We start from the raw sequence: 20,672 nt of genomic DNA, 5'->3' as shown, positions 1-20,672 counted from the left end.
TCGCGCCAATCCACCCCGTGAATGTGGTTGGAAAGCAAAGCTGTAAACGGCACCCATTGCAGTTACCCATGCGACGTCACTTAAATTCACTTACATCGCTCTACAAATAGCAAAACCAGAGAGAAATGAAATGCACTTAACCACACCATTTATTACTTCAATGAGATATTCTTGTTAACGTTAAATCAATGCACGAAGCATGAACGGTGTTTGGTTGAGTTGTATTGGTGTAGCACAATAGTGGTAACCTTTTTTATAAAGTTAAAGTAAGATCCAACCCGGCGTTAGACGATCTGTCTTCTCCGTCTCAGCGCCACGGACGGAGGCGACGAGATTTGCGGCAGAGAAGGAAAAGGAGGAAGAAATACTTCTGTTCAGATTTCTGAACGGCCCAGAGTGCAGCCCTGGGGAGTGATTCCTTCTTCTGTAGGGCCCATATGCAGTCCGCGCAACCTGTGTTCTGTCCACCCGCTGAAGCTGGGTAGGTAGAGGGGGCCTGGACAGCAGCATCTCCTATTGCTCTTGTTGGGTAGTTGATGGAAAGAGAGGAGGGTGTTCATGGCTAAAGTCGCACACCCCGATTGCGGGACGGAGTGTTCCCACTTCTGAGCAAAATTTACATTCAGCGTCGTAGCGATTCAGATACATTAAGTGAAGACGCGTAGGCTGTGGGAAGGAGCCCGGATTGTATGAGCCGTAGGGTAGTTTGTTGTTCTCTTAAAAGGTGAGGGTAAGGCGAAGGTATGGTCTGTCTCGGAAGGCGATAATGCTGGATTACCTCCCTGAACTTGACAAGCGGGTGACTGTCCTCGTGAAGCTCCATAGCACGGGAGGTAAAAGCGCAGGCTTGTTGGCTGGGCGTATTTGTTGCCCTCCATTGAAGAGTGAGTGGGTGTCCAGATGAGCTGAATGGAACCGTCTGGGGAGTGGTTATTTAGCACGCGCAGTGCATGTCAGGACACCCAACCCTACTGGTAATTCCAGTAGGCTTGCTGGAAACCGATGACTACCCTCCGGACCCCTGGTTGAGCGAGAGCAAGGGTGATGGCTGCCTCTTCTGCTGCCGTCATTTCTTTGGTCCTGAACGAGGTACACGCAAGGAGGTTGGTTCTGGAGGTAGCCACGATGATGGCGTATTGCTGCCCTCGATGTTTGGAAGCGTCTGTGTAGATCACTGCATGATCCCCACCGAGGGTGGTGTTTAGCGCTTGAGCCCGTGCTTTTCGGTGACCCTCGTCATGGGAGCGGTTCATATTTCTAAGCAAAGAGTGCATCTTTAGTTTTAGTCGCCAAGAGTCTGGGAGTACGCCATCGGAGTGACATTCTGGGCTGCCCAGCCAATCTGGTGAAGCATGCGGTTACCCATCGCAGTTCTGAGTCGGACCTTCTGGTTAGAAAGACGGCCTTCTATCAGCTCTTCCACCGTGTTTCAGAGCCCCGTGCTAAGCAGCCTCTGTGTGGACGCACTCATGAGAAAACCAATAACCTGCTTGACCGTCTTTCTAATAATTATATAAAGCATCTCTATGTCTTCCTTGTCGAGAAGAAGACCGGGGGTTGACGTAAGTAACTCTCGAGAGGACAAAAGCTTCAAATAATCGAAAGGTACCGAATTCCTTTGGGCCTCGCTTCTTGGTGGCAACTCGCCTAATCATGTGTGTGATTTGATTAATGCTGTTTTTGAGGCGCTGCAAGGAGACGTCACTCTTGGTGTTAGCCTCGAGATGTAGGCCCAGGATCCTGATGCTGGGGCTTGGAGTGATGGCCTGGACATCAAGGAGTATTTGAATGTATTCCTTGGTTTGGCGTGAGGGCGGACGACAAGGAGCTGTGATTGTTTACGTGAACACTGGAGGCCACAGGCTTTAGCACATGCGTACTAGAAGTGAGATGCCATGCATTGGTGTGAGCTTCCTTTAAAGTTGGAAGAATTTCGACAAATGTGTGGGCGATGGGGGAGGTTAGGCTATGTTTTTTTTTTAACTCTTAGCACATGAGCAAGGTGCGCACAGGGCCGCTAGACGGGCGTGAGGGGTCGCGTGACGCTTTCACGTGGCATTCAGCAAGAACGCAGGGGGTAAACCCGGAGATGGCCTTGGTGAGTACCCCACCTGTCTTCCCAGTTTTCGCGTGGGCTTGTAGCTAAATCATTCTACTTCCGGCCACCCAAGCGTGCGGACGCAGAATCATGAGCTCCGGCGGAGCGGCGATAGCGGCCCAGGCTGGCCGCGGCAACAGGATGGAAACGAAAGAAGATAACGAGTACCAAGTTATTTTGCCTCAACTGCCGACAGGACGGGTTGTGTGTAATACAGTGTTTCTTCACGGCGACGTGAAAGCCAGGCCGTTCCGTGTCGAGGATTTCCGGGACATGCTCGCCCGTGTTGGTGCGCTCTCCGACGTGATCGCCTTGGGGGCGTACCAAATTAACCTACGTGTGGGCCGTGACCTTCAAGAACGCGGAGGCTACAAAGAAAATGCTCGCGGCCGGTGAGCAGGAAGTGGAGGGACGCCGTTGTCTTGTCATCGACCCGCAAGACCAGCAGGTGAGGCTCAAGCTTCACTGGCTGCTGCACGGTGTTGACGACGAGGACATCCGAACGGCGCTCGCCCCATTTGGAAAGGTCACCGAGATAACGAAAGAACGATGGCGAGTCCAGGGAGTCCTTGACAAGGGGTCTACGACGCGAGCGGTAACGCTGAAGCTGAAAGCCGGTGTGACGGTGGAGGATTTGCCGCACCAAATTCGGGTCGGAGGGGAGTTGGCCCTCTTGGTAGCGCCAGGCAGACCTATGCAGTGTTTGCGCTGTAAGGGGACTGGTCACGTACGCCGTGAGTGCAAGGTGCCCCGCTGCTCCCGGTGTCGCCGTTTCGGCCATGCGGATGCGCAATGTGTCCGCACGTACGCCAATGTTACGGCACCCGCGAGCGGTGAAGACTTCGCAGAGCACTTGATGGACGTTGCCGAGGCGGAAGCAGCGGCACAAGGCACAGGGAACCTACAGACTGCGGAGGCGTCCCCAGGAGTTCCACCTCCTCCCGACGGCAACGAACCGAAGACCCTAGAGGAACCCCCCGCGGTTGATACTGCGGTCCAAGTGGAAGGCGAAAATAACCGCCAGCCCAACCACGTCGATCCCGAACCAAGCGGTGAGAAGTCGATGGATGTTGGCGAATCGGCAAACACCGGGAGCACCACCAAGTGCGGCCTGGACAAGTCGGACGAAGGAGAGGAAAAAGGGACCACGGCCAGCAGCGAGGAGCCCCCGCTTAAAACTAACCCGGGATGGCGGCCTTCCTTCAAGCCACGACCTAACGTCGAGAACGGACGGGCACGCCCACCAAAGCCGTCAACACAGCAGCCTCCCCCCGCGTCCAAGGCGCCGGATGGAAGCGTCTAGCAAGGCGCTGACGCGAAAAGGTAAGCACCATGCCCGCGGTCTCTAACATTTAACAAAACGATAATGGAAGGTTCCCTGAATGTTGCAACCTTAAACGTCCGTGGTATGGCTGCTAGACGAAAGCAAAGCCAGGTTTACCGCCTCTTGTTAGAACAGGACGTCGACGTGCTCGCAGTTCAAGAGACGAAGGTTGAAGGGCAGGTGGAGACCGAGGGCATGGTGCGCCGTTTCACGTCGCGTTACTACGCTTGTGTAAGCCACGCGGTAGGAACGTCTGCGGGTTGTGTCTTGTTTGTAAGAAAGCTACCTGGCCTGGAAATCCAGGCGGTGGCTTCATGTCAATCAGGGGGCTCGTGTTGTGCGATTATCGTTTCAATTCTACCGAGTTTAGAATTATATGTGTGTATGCGCCGAATGCGCTAGATGCTAGAGTGGGATTTTTTGAAGGTCTCAAGAAGCACACTAACACCGAAAGGCTGCTTATGGTTATGGGAGACTTCAACTGTGTCCTGTCGTCCCACGATAAAACAAGTAAGAGCGCCTACAGAGATGCTAGCACCAGTGTGTTGTGCGATATCGTAAGTGAATTCGACTTGGTGGATGTCGGGGAATGCCTGGAGGGTACGAGGGATGTGCGGTTCACTCATTTTCAGGGGTGCAGCCACGCACGACTGGACAGGGTTTATATTTCACTGGATTTAGTCCATAAGTGTCACAGCTATACCGTACAGCCTATTTCGTTTTCAGACCAATGTATGGTTAAATGTAGAATTGGGAAGCAGCAACAGAAAGCTCCTTTTTCCTGGGAGCTGTGGAAATTGAACGAGAAACTGTTACAAGACGAATTGTTCATGTGCTTTGTTACTGAAAAAATTACGGAAATAGCTGAAGGGGATAACAGTCGAATCGGGGAAAGGTGGGAATTAGGCAAACAAGACATCAAAATAAAAGCTATCGAAAGATCTAGCAGTATTAAATACGAAGAAAAAATGAAAGAAAACGGGCTGCGTGCAAACCTTCAAAAGTTAATAGCACTGGAGAGCAAAAACCCAGGCATGTTTAAAGAAGACATAAGGCAGATAAAGCACAAGCTTGAGGTAATTGATCAGGATCGCTATCGCGGAGCGCTTGTGCGCGCGAGAGCGGAACATTGGGCTGCTGGTGAGATGCCCACAAAACGGGCGTTAGGAATCGAAAAGACGCAAGCCCGTCGGAATCAGATTAACGAGATAGAAAGGAACGGTCAAGTAACTTCCGAAAAAAATGAAGTGGAGGGCGCGTTCTTTGAATATTATCAAGCACTGTTCGCTTTCAGGGAGGTAGACGTAGAAAAATTCAAGCGCGATTTTATTGACGTGTTGCCTCGTTTGGAAGATGACGAAAAAGAATGGCTAGAACAACCCATTTCGGCAGACGAAGTCAAATGTGCCATCGACAACTTGAATCCGGGCAAGGCACCTGGTCCCGACGGACTGGTGGCGGCTTTCTATAAACAGTTTAAACATTTGTTATCTCCTGTTCTAGCCGGCTTGCACAATGAAGCTTACGAAATTAAAACGCTTCCGCCGTCGTATTCTACTTCGCATACAGTATTAATACCGAAAACAGACGATACGGGAAAATTAGGAATGTTAAGGCATACAGGCCAATCTCTCTAACAAATGTGGACTATAAAATTTTCATGAAGGTTCTTGGTAAAAGGCTACAAACAGTAATCCAGCGAATTGTTGGACCGTATCAGACATGCGGTATCAGGGGCCGCAACATTTTTACAAACATACATAAGGCTAGGTGCATTCTTGAATGCTGCGATACAATGCACACGGGTGTGGCGATTCTCCAGCTCGATTTGGAGAAAGCCTTTGACTGCGTTTCTCACGAGATTTTGTTCTGTATTTTAGAGTATATTAATGTTGGTTCGGTTATAAGAGAGGGAGTGGCTCTGGCTTACAGGAATTGCACTACACGATTGATAGTTAACAAGAACTTGGGAGCGGTCATCGACGTGCAACGATCTGTTCGCCAGGGATGCCCCCTCAGCCCCTTATTGTTTTGTGTGTACATTGAGGCGCTGTGCTTGAGTATCATCGGGAATGGTACAATTCGAGGTTTCAAACTGCAAGAGTCCGAGGTTAAACTGCTCGCCTATGCGGATGATATTGCTGTCGTGTGTTCGAATAAAGAAAGCCTTGTGTCCGCTGTGGAAACAGTGAAGCGGTTTGGTGAGGTCACAGGCAGTGCCGTGAACTGGGGAAAGTGCCTGGGGTTTTGGCACGGTGAATGGATGTCCACTCCGGCTTTTTATGCTAATGTTAACAGGGTCACCACCCCGGTAAAGTACTTGGGAGCCCCCTTAGAATATTATTGCGACAGTGAGCCTTATTGGCGCGGACAGGTGCAGGCACTGAGGGAGAGGGGGCAAAACTGAAAGCAACTGGTTTGTCAGTGTTTGGGAAAGCCACAACTTGTAATCTCTTTTTTGTTGCAAAGATTTGGTTTGTTATGCAAGTACTGCATTGTTCACGCTTGAATGTCCAGAAGCTACATCGCGTATTTGCTGTTTTTGTTTGGGGGTCCAATTGGGAAAGGAGTAGTAGAACCAACTTGTTTAGAAGAATCAGAGATGGGGGTTTAGGGCTTACGCACCTGTTTGTACGACAACTCGTAAACCGATTTTTGTTTTTGCGCGATATACAAGACCCTTTTCTGCGCACTGTTATTCAAGTTCGACTAATGCGTGCTGAACCCGAATTTGTGGTTTACTCACGCAGCATGCCTGGGGGTATTTATGGATATTTTAGAGAGATTGTTTTGTCATACCAATTTTTGCTAGCCCGGTTTTCGATGCAATATTTGGCCAATGTAACGCGGAAAAAATTGTATAAGGATGTGTGCGATGTAGTATTCCCTGTTCCACTGTATAGAGCAATATACTGTGCTGGGCCAGGGCAGGATGTGTTGAAACGAGTGAAGCGAATGGAAGTGTCACCCGGAGCAAAGTCCTTCTTCTTTAAATTACACACTGGTACGCTTTCAGTGGCGACTTGGATGAAGGATAGGGGAATCTCTGTGCCATGGGGAACCGACTGTTCCATTTGCAAACAGCCGAAAACTGTGTACCATGTCTTCCTCCACTGTTGGGCAGCAGTATTTCTGTGGGATGTCCTCCAAAGGACACTTCGAAAGGACTTTCCTCTGAGCCCACATGGCATACGATTCTTGAGCATAGGCAGTGAAGACGGGGTTCCATTTGACCTTATCATGTTGCTTGGCCTGCACAGTATTTGGCGTTCGCGAATGGCCTGGCTCAATCGTGATGTAGACGCGCGACCGACGCGACAGATGTTTAGAGAAACGTCTCTCTGTTCGTGGAATGTCAAAAAGCAAAGAATACAGTACCTGAGTGGCTGTCAAGGGTTGAACCTCTTACGGCGCTTAGGGAATTTTAAAAGACAACGCCGGCCTATGATGGCACGGCAGCCTCATTGTTAGTTTTACCTCTGTACCTGAAGTGTTTTGTTGTACTGTCGAAGACCGGCAATAAAGAAAAAAAAAGTGCTTGTAGCTAAATCGGTAAGACAACGGGCTCTCGCTTTGTTAGTCTGTTATTTCTAGGTTCGATTCCCGGGGGGTGCCATTAAATTCTTTTATTTGTTCGCTGGGGTTTTCTGGTGACACCAACGGTCGCGAAAGAACCCTTGGGGGGTAGAGGTAAAAAGCTTTGTTTTAAAACGTTTATCTTTAAGCTGCATGGGGCCCGTGAAAACCCAGGTCAACATCTCAGTAGTGAAAAAAGAAGAGCACTGACCCGGACGTGATTCGAACACGCAACCTTCTGATCTGGAGTCAGACGCGCTACGATTGCGCCACCGAGCTTTTTTTTCTTTATTACCGGCTTGGTACAGAACATGCAATACAACCTTTGCACAACACAAGCTTAAAAGCACTGGCCGAGCTCAGGCAAGTGCGTGTGGGTTAAAACTGCTTAAGGGCTACCAGTTCGTTCAGTACATTCATCCACAAGGGTGGCTCATTCTGGGAGTTGTAAACATCTCTTATAAATGCGATGCTTTCTTTAAAGTATTCCCTCGCCGGACGTGCGTTGGCGTCGGCGTGACGAACTGCCATACGCGTTTTCCACAGACTGTGCAGGCTGAGGAGAATAAACATGTCGTGGGGCACGCCTTCGTCATTTTCTGTCGGCAGAAACCGTATGCCGTAAGGAGTTATCGGTAGATCTTTCTTTAAAGTTCGCTGGAGGATGTCCCAGTGAAAAAAAGCGTCACTGCAGTCAAGAAATATGTGTTCAACAGTCTCTGGTTTACGGCAGATAATGCAGTCAATGCCCCAGGGGACAAACAACCCTTTTTCTTGTAGCCAAGGTTTGACTGGCAAGGTGCCGCTGTGAAGTTGGAAGAAAAAAGATTTCGTTGATGACCGGACGGGCATTTTTTTAACTCTTTTTAAAACATCTTGTCCTGGGCCTGCACAGTGTAGGGATCGGTACAGAGGCACCGGCATTGTCACATCGATCAAGTCTTTGTAAAGTCGTTTGCGGGTAACAGCACTGAGGTATTCGATTGAAAATCGCGCTTTTAAGAACTGGTATGCCAGCACCACTTCTCGTAAATATCCCCTTGCAGTCGTTCCCCTGGTAACATAAGAAGACACAACAAAGTCAGGCAAGGAATCACACAGCCTAAGTTGGATCATAGTACGTAAAAAGTCATTGCTTTGGTCGCGTAGAAAAACAAATCTCGACACAACTTGTCTCACAAACAAATGAACCAACCCCAAGCCGCCACATCTGACAGAACGAAAAAGGTTTGTGCGGCTAGTGCGCTCCCACGTGGAGCCCCATATAAATACGGCAAAGACCCTATGCATTTTTTGCACATGAACCCTTGTCATGTATAGCACTTGAAGAACATACCAGATCTTTGCAACCAAGAACAAATTGCACACAGTTGCAAGTCCGAACATCGATAAGTCGCGACCGCCCCACTTAGCCGTTTTTTCCCTCACCCGTTCTATCTCCGCTTCCCAGTATTCTTTCGTGTCGCGGTACTGGTCAAGTGGTACGCCAAGGTATTTTGAGGGTATGGTGGCCCACTGTGCCCTTGCGAATGAGGCTGGAGTGTTATCCCACGCTCCGTGCCAGAACCCCGCAGTTTTGTCCCAGTTAATTTCACTTCCTGTCTGCTTACAAAACATTACGGCATCATTCACGGCTTCACAAACACTCTCTTTGTCAGTACAGATAAGGGCAATGTCGTCGGCGTACGCAAGGATTTTGACTTCACTTTCATGAAGCTTGAAACCGTGCACGCTGTCATTGTAGAGCAACTTCAAACAAAATGGCTCGAGGTACAGAGCGAAGAGTAGAGGTGCCAGGGGGCACCCTTGTTTCACGGATGACAGGATCTGGAAGCTACTGGTTATTTTCTTATTTATGATGAGACTCGCTGAGCAATCGGAGTAGCTCATTTTGACGCCTTCTAAAATGACAGCACCTACATTAACATGCTCCAGGATATCAAACAGGATTTTGTGGGTAACGCGATCAAACGCCTTTTCTAAGTCAAGTTGTAGTACGGCGACTTGTCCACCCAGAGCGTCTACGCACTCTAGGATGCTCCTGGCCACATGAATGTTGGTCTGAATAGAGCGTCCATTTATTCCGCACGTTTGGTGCGGCCCAACAATATATGGTATAGCTGATTGCAACCTGCTTGCTAAAACCTTCATAAGAATTTTGTAATCAACGTTCGTGAGACTGATTGGGCGGAAGCCCTTCACCGACAATAATTTAGCGGGGTCGTCGCTCTTTGGAATAAGAACAATGTGCGAGTGTCTGAACGATTTTGGCAGCCATTTTTTCTCATATGCTTCCTTTAACAAGTAGTAAAGGATCATCGCTAGCTCACCTTTGAATGCTTTGTAAAAACAAGCCCCTAAACCATCTGGTCCAGGGGATTTGCCCATACTCAATTCATCGATGGCTTTCTCTATTTCTGATATGCTTATGGGTCCTTCCAGACGCTCTCTTAGCTCGTCATCCAACTTAGGCATCGCAGATAAAAAACACTTTGTAAATCCATCTTCGACGTCCCGCCCCTTCCCTAGCAGTTCGCGATAGTGCTCTAGGAACGCTTGACTGATCGTATCGCTGTCATGGGTAACTTGGCCGTGATAGTCTATAGCTGCGATTTCGTTCTGCCTTGCGTATCTTTTTTCTTCGCCCAGTGAACGCTTCATTGGCGCTTCCCCTAACCATAATTTTTCAGCTCGTGCCCGTATTACAGCCCCTCTGTATCTTTCGTTATCTATCAGTTCAAGTTGCGCCTTCACCTCTCTGATAGCATCGGTGAACTTCCCCGGCTGAGCTGTTTCGATGCTTAAAAGAAGTTCAAGCTGCAGCTGCAGTTCCTTTTCTTTTTTCCTTTCGTCATGTCTTAGTGCACAAGCCCTTTCAATGGCGTCCATTTTAACTTCCTGCTTAAAGTTTTCCCAATTTGGTATAATGTCTTTCTGCTCTACGTTTAACAGAGCCTTAAGTTTTTCTCTTACTTTTCCAACGAACGCATCGTCTTTGAGAAGTTTTGCATTAAATTTCCATAAGGCCCAGTTGAATTTGTGTTTTGTTTTCCCGTACCCCAAATCTAGCATCACTAAACTGTGATCGCTGAAGCTAATGTGTTTAACTTCATAACAACAACAGAAAGGCACCAGACCCGCGGTTACGTATATCCGGTCTAGCCTGGCATGGCTATCTCTTTGAAAGTGGGTGTACTCAATGGGTTTCCCACCCGAGAGTAGACAGCCCACGTCTTCGAAATGTAGATCATGTAACATCCCATTAAGAAACAAAGCACTTGTATCACGGATGGGCGAATTCGACACTCTGTCGGGTGGTTTACAGACGCAGTTGAAATCACCTAACAGGACGACATTTCTTTCGGATTTAAGATAGGGTTCAACACTTTCAAAAAACTGCTTTCTGTCATTAGATCGGGTGGGGGCATACACGCATACAACTCTCCATTTCAAACCGGTAAAATGAAAATCGCACACAATCAGGCGGCCATCGCTGGCCGACACAACGTGCTCAACATCAATGCCGGAAGACTTACTCAGAAATAATGCGCATCCACCGGACGTGCCAACCGCGTGAGATACGCATACACTGTAGAAAGCACTATAAAGCTGCACCATGCGATCCGTTTGCTCTTCGCTTTCGATTTTTGTTTCTTCCACCGCAAGCACGTCAAGGCTGTTATCTACGAGGAGGCGTTTGAGTTGATGCTGCCGCCTTTTCGCTGACAATCCACGCACGTTCAACGTGCCTAGGCGTAGGTTGTTTTTCAGATTTAGTGCCATATAAAAGCTAGAGCAAGCGGACCTCACGGTGCTTACCTTTCAGTCGAGGCAGGTAACACCACGCTGGGCGTTCGAAACTGTCCTCTCGTGCGTATTGTTCGTTTTTTGGCGCCGGCTGCTGCACATACCTCGGCACCATAAGTTCAGTTCGCCGTATCCCACAAACGACTTGGCCGTCTGTCCGGGCGTGCATGACGTTCGCAGCTATGGTGGCTGTGACGCCCAGGGTGTCGCGGCGGTTCTTCGGTCTGGAGGTATCGTTGGCTTTGGCTTGAAAGATGGGCGTCGTCCCGGGGCCGATTTTGGCGGAGGCTCGTCCGGAGTCGCGGCCACCGTGCTCAGGCCGTCACTGGTGTTTCCTTCATGGTGCCGCTTGGCCGAGGTGTTGCTTGCGCCGGCGTCCTGGTTGTCCATGGGCTCGGGGTCCACCGCGGGTGGAACAGCGCAAGCGGTAGAGGTGTCGTTTTCCGCTTTTCCGTCCTCGTCAGACAGCGGTGGATGTGCAGTTTCAAGCTGATGGTTTTCGTTGCTTCCAGCTTTTCTGGAGGCAGCGCGGTCGTCGTGGAGTTGCTTGGTGGGCGGTGGCTCAGTGGGCGTATCGTCCTTCACTGCGAGGGCCATTTCCTCGGCGTCAGCCTCGTCCATAAACAGCTCTCGCTTGTCTTCGTTGACGGTGCGCGTGGCAGCAGTCGCGTAAGTTTTTACGCATTCAGCCGCTTCGTGTCCAAAGCGGCGGCACGAGGTGCACCGCGGCACGCGACACTCTCGCCTGATGTGGCCTGTACGTTGGCACCGTAGGCAAAGAGGAGCTCTGCCCGGCACCACAACGAGCGCCTTGGCACCGGCAATCCTTAGTTCATGCGGGATGTCCTCGGGCATCACACCAGCATTGAGCCTGAGCACGGCTATACGCGTCATGCTGCACTGGCTTCCGCAGCCTTCCACGCGCCACTTTTCCCGGCTCACCTCGATAATATTGCCGTACGGAGTGAAGGCTGCCCTGATGTCGTCATCTCGTACATGGTGAAGCATCCAGTGAAGCTTCACACGGACGTCTCGGTTGCCCGGGTTGACAACAACGCATTTCCGTCCTTTCACTTCCATCTCGGTCTCGGTCAGCATTTTCTGCGCGGCCTCCGGTGTCTTGAAAGTTGCAGCCCAAACGTGGTTCATTTGGTACGGTCCAAGAGCGAGCACTTCGCCGAGCAGGCCTCGTTGCAGGAGCGCGTCACGGAAATTTTCGACGTGATAAGGCCGTCCCCTCATATCAGCATGAAAAAAAACTGTGTTTAAAACAACTGGTCCTGTTGGCAGCGATGGCAAAACGATAGCATAATCCTGGGAGTCATCTTCAAACCTGTTACCGCGGCCCGAAGGGCTCGCTGAAAACGCCCCATTGCTGGAGCCAGACATTCTGCGACCGCTCCGCTCGGAAGCCGGAAGTAGAATCCTGCGCCACCGAGCCAGGACGTCAAGCCCTTTGGAAAACAACATGAGCCTCGCGTTTCACAAGAACGAATGAAACATCCCAGAAAAAAACCGCATCCCTGCTCAAAACAAAGCAATGATCACTAGTTTCAGGTTGATTACGCAGGGGGAATTGTCCGAACGAGGAACAGACTTTCCTTTTCCGCGCAACCATGGTTTACTGGGAGTGTTGATGCATGTAGCTTAAAGAAAAATGTTTATGTTTAAGCTGCATGGGGCCCGTGAAAACCCAGGTCAACATCTCAGTAGTGAAAAAAGAAGAGCACTGACCCGGACGTGATTCGAACACGCAACCTTCTGATCTGGAGTCAGACGCGCTACCATTGCGCCACCGAGCCAGGACGCCAAGCCCTTTGGAAAACAACATGAGCCTCGCGTTTCACAAGAACGAATGAAACATCCCAGAAAAAAACCGCATCCCTGCTCAAAACAAAGCAATGATCACTAGTTTCAGGTTGATTACGCAGGGGGAATTGTCCGAACGAGGAACAGACATTCCTTTTCCGCGCAACCATGGTTTACTGGGAGTGTTGATGCATGTAGCTTAAAGAAAAACGTTTATCTTTAAGCTGCATGGGGCCCGTGAAAACCCAGGTCAACATCTCAGTAGTGAAAAAAGAAGAGCACTGACCCGGGCGTGATTCGAACACGCAACCTTCTGATCTGGAGTCAGACGCGCTACCATTGCGCCACCGAGGCTTTTTTTTTTCTTTATTACCTTCTTGGCATTACAACAAAATACAGCCATTGAGTAAAATGAACCTCCTCCACTCGGAGGTCACACTTTGGTTAAAATCTTTTCAATGACACCAATTGATCCATTACAGGCAGCCAGTCTGGTGGCTCACTTTGTGCCTTGTATACTTCCCTGGTCAGAACAACACTTTCAATGAAATAGTCTCTTGCAGATCGACCGTCCACGTCAGCATGTCTATCAGCCATTCTTGGTTTCCATAAACTGTGAAAGCTCAACAACATCAGCATGTCATATGGGACTCCGCTTCCATCGCTTACTGGGAGAAAACGAATACCATATGGTGAGACCGGCAATTCTTTTTTCAATGTGCGTTGAAAGATGTCCCAATGAAACACCGCGTCAGGGCACTCCAGGAATATATGTTCTATTGTTTCTGCCCTTGGGCATACCCTGCAGTTTACAGTTCCTGGAATGAACATACCCTTTTCCTGAAGCCAGGGTTTTACTGGTAATGTGCCACTGTGGAGTTGAAAAAAGAAAGTCTTGGTGGAAGCCCGGAGAGGCATTTTCTTGACCCTTTTCAGAACGTCTTGTCCTGGCTTTGACTGATACAAGGAACGATACAACGGCACAGGTAGGCACACCTCAATCAGGTCCTTGTACAGTTGCTTTTTAGTTTTCACACTCAGATACTGCAAGGAAAAGCGAACCTTCAAAAACTGAAAAGCTGCTGCAACTTCCCGCAGATAACCGCGAGGACTCCGTCGACGAACATTGCTCGACGAAACAACAAAATCAGGCAGTGCATCACACAGCGTAACTTGCCCAACAGTGCGCAAGAACAAATCATTTTGATCCCGCAAAAATATAAACCTGGATACAATTTGTCTGAAAAACAAGTGCACGAGACCTAGACCCCCTCTATGAACCGACCGAAAGAGATTGGTACGGCTCATTCGCTCCCAATTTGACCCCCAAATAAAGGTCGCAAATACCCTGTGTATTTTTTGAATGTTCACTCTAGACATACAAAGTGCCTGCAGAACATACCATATTTTGGCAACTAGAAAAATGTTGCACACTGTGGACCGGGTGAAAACTGAAAAATCTCTACCACCCCATTTCCCGGTTTTCGTCTGTACTTGCTCGACTTCTTTCTTCCAGTATTCATTGGTGTCCCGGTAATGTTGAAGCGGCACACCCAAGTACTTTGTTGGGGTGACAGTCCAGCGTACGTTACCGCACAAAGCCGGTGGGTTGTCCCATTCCCCGTGCCAAAATCCTAGGCATTTGTCCAGATTGATTACACTACCCGTTAATTTGCAAAACCGGATCGCTTCGTGGAGAGCTTCACGAACACCCTCTTCACTTTCGCATAAGACGGCGATGTCATCAGCATAACATAGAATTTTAACTTCCGATGACATCAGCCGGAAACCATGAATTGCTTCATTACTTATTACTTTTCGACAGAAAGGCTCCAGGTAAATGGCAAACAGCAACGGCGCCAAAGGACAACCTTGTTTGACCGAAGAACTTACACGGATCCTTTGCGTAAGGTTCTTATTCACGATGATGTTCGTGTACGTCTCGTTGTAAACCATCTTTACACCTTCTAGGATGACTGAGCCTACATTCACATGATCAAGAATGGAGTACAGGATGTCATGCGCAACGCGATCGTATGCCTTCTCAAAATCGAGTTGCAGCATTGCAACTCTCCCTCCAAACATATCGCAATACTCTAAAATGCTTCTGGTCACATGAATGTTAGTTGTGATTGAACGCCCTTTAATCCCACATGTTTGGTGAGGCCCTACAATGTCTTTTATTACGCTCTGTAGGCGGCGCGCCAGCACCTTCATGAAAATCTTATAGTCCACGTTTGCAAGGCTTATCGGTCTATAAGCTGTTACACTCTCCAGCTTAACAGGATCGTCGCTTTTCGGTATTGCTATGTGTGTTTGCCGGAAAGAAGGAGGGGCATGCTTTGACTGATACGCTTGTGTGATAACCCTGTGCAAGGCCTCTGCTACTTCTCGTTTAAAAGTTTTGTAGAAGGCTGCACCAATACCATCGGGTCCCGGGGTCTTCCCCACGCTAAGTTCATCGATTGCATTTTCTATCTCTGTTACTGTTATCGGTGCTTCGAGACTGACTTTGACTTCTTCCTCTAACTTTGGCATAAGTGCCAAGAAGTCAGTGTCGTACCCTACCCCTGCAGGGCTTTTATGTCCCAATAGTTCGCTGTAGTATTCAAAAAAGGCCCGTTCTATTACTTTCACGTCGTCCGAGACGGCATTGCCATATCTAATTTGTTTTATTTCGTTCTTCGATGCATATCTTTTCTCGTCTCCCAGTGCACGCTTACTCGGTTTTTCACCGCACCACAAGTGCTCATTGCGCGCGCGTACGACTGCCCCTTTATAACTCTGCTCATCCGTCGTCTCTAGTTGACCCTTCACGTTCTTTATTTGTTTTGCGAACGTTCCTGGTTGCGCGCTATCTACTGTTAACAAAAACTGGAGCTGAGCAATCAGTTCCCTTTCTTTTGCTCTTTCTTCTCTCCGTAAGGCGCATGCTCTTTCGATAGCAGTCATTTTTATTTGTTGCTTGAACTGTTCCCACGTTTCGATATCGTTTTCATTGTCGGAAGTAAGCAGTGTTTCTACGCATTCTTTTGCATTATTAACAAAAAGTTCGTCATCAAGCAGTTTGGTGTTGAACTTCCAGAGATCCCAATTGAAGGGGGCTTTCGTCTTCTTTTTTCCTAGCGTGCATAAAACTAAGCTATGGTCACTGAACGATACTGGCTTCACTCACACTAAACTTTTTTACACCCTTTTTGGCCGAAAAGGGTGTAAAAACCTTGTCCCATGGCTAACACCTTTAAAAGGTGTTTTCTCAAAAAAAGGGTGTACAGACGAAAAAAGGGTGTAAGAACAAAAAAAAGGTGTTGAGGATGCTCAACACCCTTAAATGGTGGTGAGGACGCTCAACACCCTAAATAAAGGGTGTTGAGCATCCTCACACCGTTATTTAAAGGTGATGGCATGCGCAGTACCATGGTGTTCCGCATGTCATCACCATAGCCTTGGAGGCTTGCGACCTATCACCAAGGTGTCCTAATGCAATTCATGGCGACAGGTGTATGTCTGGAGGCTCTGTAAGTAAATGAAATGCAACAATTTATGACTAATGCCACAATTTTAAGTTATATATACAGTGATCCCTCGTGGCATCAAACTCGGATATCTTGAAATATCGGTTAACTTGACATGACACACACAAAAAAAACGTAGTAGTCTGAACCAAAAAAGAAGAAATAATAGAACTTCACAATTTCATGCACGTGACGATCACAACATTGGTGCACTAGAGGGACCACTGAAAACCGTTATCAGTGTGCTCACTACACATTGGCATTCAAGTGATACAACTAGACAGAACTGGACCCCCACTACAATTGCAATCATGTTTTCTGGTGGTAGCTTCCAAAAACAATATCCCATGTGATGTGCACCCGTAGAGAACTTGTATTGGTATTTGTCGTCACAACTTTTTTAAAAGGCAGACAATCACATTTATAAGTTCTATTGACCATAAATTGCAAAATTTCTTTTGTGTCAAAAATCTTGACACTCAAGCCGAATGAAACCACGTTTTCCGAACAAACTTTTACAATCGACAGTAAATGTTGCAACACAAAAAAAGAAACAAGAATGTTTGCAAAATTCTGTGCATGAATCCTGAGACTAAAACTAATTCACAACCATAAACTATGATTGAGGTGTCTATTAATAAACATTTTGGCAACTTCCCTTAAAACTTTACAGCCAAGCACATACCAAATATTAAGATACAAGCAATTATGAACTTCCTTCCCTCCGAATGCAATGAGGTGGACACAGCAGTCTGAACTATAAAGAACATTTATCTTTGACCCATCCTATAGCCGGTATTCATTGAAAAGTTTAGCTGTCAATTTCTTCGTTTGGCAACACTGAAATAGCCACGAACATGGCTGATCGCGCGGCTCGTGCCACTGCGGCCGCACGCTGAAGAAAAATATAACACCGACGTGCGTCGCCTGCTCCGTTTCAACCGATTCTCAACAGTGGTGTCATCAAAGTTGTTAATAAAAGCACTCGCGTTGGAGTCAAGGCATTACTTTGCGTTCGGCGGGCTAGAGCTTGGAATGTCCAAACCATATCATGCGCTTAGCACGGACAAGTACCGCCAGAATCCAAGCACACCCTTTAGGGTGCTTGGATTCTTTCGCCACAGGAGCACCCTTTTCTGCCCAAAATATCATAGGTAGGAGCTTTTCCTGCAAAAGCACCCACCTAAAGGGGTACACAAAGGGTGCATCATCCTCGGTTCACAAATGGCGCTGCAGGTGTGCAGCCACATATGGCACAGTATGACACACAATTACGGTATGAAACATTCGTGCTTTCCAAGCTCCGTTCTATGAGACATTCCATTAAAGCTCAATGTCAGCTGATAATTTACTTGAACTTTTTGACCCACCGATTTTTGAAACATCCATTTATAAAGTCTAATATTACAGCCAAATCGCAGTACAGAAGTTGTATCATTAGAGAATGTTGATTATTCGAAACGGTGTTAAAAATTCAATTTTATGTTCATTTTGCTAAACTGCAGCGCACATCCTTCGAGCTTCACTGCACAGCATAAATGTGTTATGCAGTGAAAGCAAGTAGGCGTGCAACAGATCAACTGCACAAAAGTTCTTCGAACCTTAAAACCCTTGGCTTCTCAGCATTTCATCAAACTTCCAATCACGGTAGCTACTCGCAATGTTTAGTGCCTTATTCTTGAGCTGAGCAGAAAAGCTCAATATTAAGGCAGACCAAATACAATATGTATACTTCCCTACGTACTGTGGCTTTATTCTACCCATAAAAGTTGGGTCGCCACTGCCACTTATTTTATTTTACATTATTCTTTTTGCTTCATGAAAAATGACCCCACATAGCAATACCAAGAACTGCAAACATCACAGAACAATGCATATGAGTTCCCTGGTTGAAATGTGATGACATTGTTGTTATAGCAGTATTTTATCATGAGTCTAGCTTGTGCATGGTGCCTTGCATTATGTCCCTGCTGGTGGATGTGGGGTCATTTTTCGATGTTGCAAATGAAAAGCCAACAGCCAGTGCCCATTAGTTTCGTCTAGTATTACGAGGTGCGTCATGGGAACCATCAAACCCGTCTATAGCCCTTTTTAGAGTTGACTAGAAATAAAATCAGCAATATTATCGATAAAACGTTTAGCATCTTTTTTATTAGCAGCTTTAGTGTTGCTACTTTCGATATTTAGGTTTTTTCTGCTTTTCTTAATGACATTTTTGTTTCGCTGAGAAGGTGCATAACCAATGAAAGCTTTTCTGTAAACCTTTGGTAGCTATGCAATTGTTAGAAAATATTTTACTAAATAAGGCAGCTTAAACTTAGAATACTTGCATTTAGAAACATTAAAATCAATTTAAATTGATCATACATTTCTGGCTGTTTTTACACAAAGCTGCACATGGGATATTAAGTGCACCGCGAGGAGGGCTCTGGATTAGCTTTGGCAACTTTGGGATATTTATTGTGGACTTAAATCTCCACACATGGGCATTTTCACTTTCTGCCTCCACCAGGAAAATGGCCACCAATTTAGAGAGCTATTCTTACTAGTAATCGATGTACATTTTAGAATAATCTCAAGTATTACAGCCACAAAATTATTCTCTACAACAGCACCCAGCGGGTGCTGTTATAGAGATTGTGCACTACACCAGACAATGTACTACACTGTCGAGAGCTTTGACATCTACAAAGCAAGCTAATACTGGTAAAATGTTTCATACCATAATTACTGCGTGTTCAAAGCTCACGTGTGAAGTACAGATACTGGTGCTTCAGCAAGAACCGAGGATGAGCACCCTTCCTGGTTCTGAAAAAAAATAAACATGGAAAAATGCTTTAAGCAGGATTAAGAAACAGGGTTGAAAGAAAGTGAGCAAGCAATTCTTTCAAAATATGCAAAGCAATGCAAACAAATATTTATTTCAACTTCATGTCTACAAAAGACAATCTCATTAAGGCTGGTAATGGGGTCTTGGGTAAAAAAAGAGCAGAGAGCACTTATATAAATGCTATAGGGAACCTTCAAGCCAAAAATTGCTTGAGCACTTAAACTAATCACTGTTCAACAAATTCATGAAAATTGAATGGATGAAAAACCAGCGGTAAACACAGGACACAGTTAAAAGAGGGACAAGCTTATCCTGTCGTTCTCTTCCGTACCCTGTGTTTTCCGCTGGTTTTTCATCCATTCAAACATGTACCAACTAGCACAGCCCGATGCCTTGGTATCATAAAAAGACGAATTGTCACTCCTTACAGACAGTTGAAAAAAAAGAAAGTATAAAGCAGGTGACAAAATTAAAATGACAGCAGATTGGTTAACTTTTAATTTTAAGTGATAATATAAAAAATAATGGCATGAATGAAAGTGAGCAGCAACCACAGGACCATGATGCTAGGCCAACATTCCACTTTGAAGCAAATATCCGCTTTCAACGCTACATAGGCCAAACATGCAATGCGGCAACCCTTTAGGCCCACAAAACCTTCCATAATCTTTAAAAAAGCTACAATTTAGTTGAGAAAAACTGACCACAACAAATTGGAATTGACAACTAGATACAGTTGTCACACCCAAGCAAGCCGGCGAAAGATGAACAGATATCTAGCTGTCCTACCCCCTATTTGTGCCCTAGCCTCTGATCCGCTGCAGCAAACAAAAAAATTGTTTATATGTAGAACTATTGCTCTTGGTCAAACATAGACAGTTCTAACGAAGGAGCCAAGTAGGTTCCGAAACGTTGGGAACGCTTCGGATAAAGTCCTTGGTTAGAGTATTATATTTGTTTCCATCAAACACACAAAAAAAATGCATGGTAAAGCGCTAACATTAACTTTGTCTACTGCGGTTCCTTCATGGTGACATCACTACAGGAACCAAAAATACAATACAGTGCATTAAAGGGGCCATTCGGACAACATAGAAGTTCGCTTCGTTCGAAATATTTCCTGTTTTATAGTGCCCCACCGCTTCATTCACTGAGAAATTAATTTAGGTTAAAAGTCTGATTCTCCCACCATATCGTGTGTTTTTGGGATGTCAGCAATGAAGCCATAAGTGCATGTAATCAAACAAACTACTGCGTCACTCGGGTCTGCAGCCTTGCTAGCCATCAGTCCTCCCAGGTGGAGCTACCATAATCATCCACAAACCGTTGTTTGCCATTGCTTTGTTTTTGACCGCGTCTGCACCTGGCTTGTTTTCGTTACTGTAGAAAGTAATGGTTTTGTGAAACATGAGGTATCCTCGACAAACAGGGTCACGTAAGACAACATCGCCTATGCCAATCGGCCAGGGCCGTGCAAGCCAACTCCAAAGCGGCGGAGTGCTGTGCAGCTAAAACAAGCATAGTGCACGCCGTACCAACAGCAGTGCGCATCGGTACTTGTATGTGTACGCGTATTTTCGTAACTTTCATTGTTTACTGCCCCATTTTTACTGCTGTAAAATGAATATGCATTACATTTAAGCGCAAATAGCTCGTTCGGCATGCTTATAAGGCCTGCCCAATTTGCGTTTGCTTTTGCCGGCCTCAGCCAAT

General features: G+C 46.9%; 2 protein-coding genes and 3 non-coding genes across 5 annotated transcripts; all 5 read right to left on the bottom strand.

Moving 5' to 3' along the window:
* Nucleotides 1-7,205: 7,205 nt before the first annotated feature.
* Nucleotides 7,206-7,277, bottom strand: Trnaw-cca (transfer RNA tryptophan (anticodon CCA)). Its single transcript has one exon. It is a non-coding gene; the product is annotated as a tRNA-Trp (tRNA).
* A 4-nt stretch (nucleotides 7,278-7,281) lies between these two features.
* On the bottom strand, nucleotides 7,282-9,084 carry LOC144166900 (uncharacterized). The gene has a single exon (XM_077696354.1). It carries the CDS (start codon nucleotides 8,886-8,888, stop codon nucleotides 7,377-7,379), a length of 1,512 nt encoding a protein of 503 aa, XP_077552480.1. The 5' UTR covers nucleotides 8,889-9,084; the 3' UTR covers nucleotides 7,282-7,376.
* Nucleotides 9,085-9,674: 590 nt separating this feature from the next.
* LOC144166893 (uncharacterized) lies at nucleotides 9,675-12,202 on the bottom strand. Its single transcript, XM_077696343.1, has one exon. It carries the CDS (start codon nucleotides 12,192-12,194, stop codon nucleotides 10,986-10,988), a length of 1,209 nt encoding a protein of 402 aa, XP_077552469.1. The 5' UTR covers nucleotides 12,195-12,202; the 3' UTR covers nucleotides 9,675-10,985.
* A 333-nt stretch (nucleotides 12,203-12,535) lies between these two features.
* On the bottom strand, nucleotides 12,536-12,607 carry Trnaw-cca (transfer RNA tryptophan (anticodon CCA)). The gene has a single exon. It is a non-coding gene; the product is annotated as a tRNA-Trp (tRNA).
* A 289-nt stretch (nucleotides 12,608-12,896) lies between these two features.
* On the bottom strand, nucleotides 12,897-12,968 carry Trnaw-cca (transfer RNA tryptophan (anticodon CCA)). Its single transcript has one exon. It is a non-coding gene; the product is annotated as a tRNA-Trp (tRNA).
* Nucleotides 12,969-20,672: the final 7,704 nt, after the last annotated feature.

Source organism: Haemaphysalis longicornis, unplaced genomic scaffold (genome assembly GCF_048455015.1).
Source record: "Haemaphysalis longicornis isolate Haplotype H1 unplaced genomic scaffold, Haemaphysalis longicornis Haplotype H1 scaffold_1, whole genome shotgun sequence".
Taxonomy (NCBI): domain Eukaryota; kingdom Metazoa; phylum Arthropoda; class Arachnida; order Ixodida; family Ixodidae; genus Haemaphysalis; species Haemaphysalis longicornis.
Note: the sequence above shows the minus strand (reverse complement) of the source record. Positions and strands in the feature narration are given on the sequence as shown.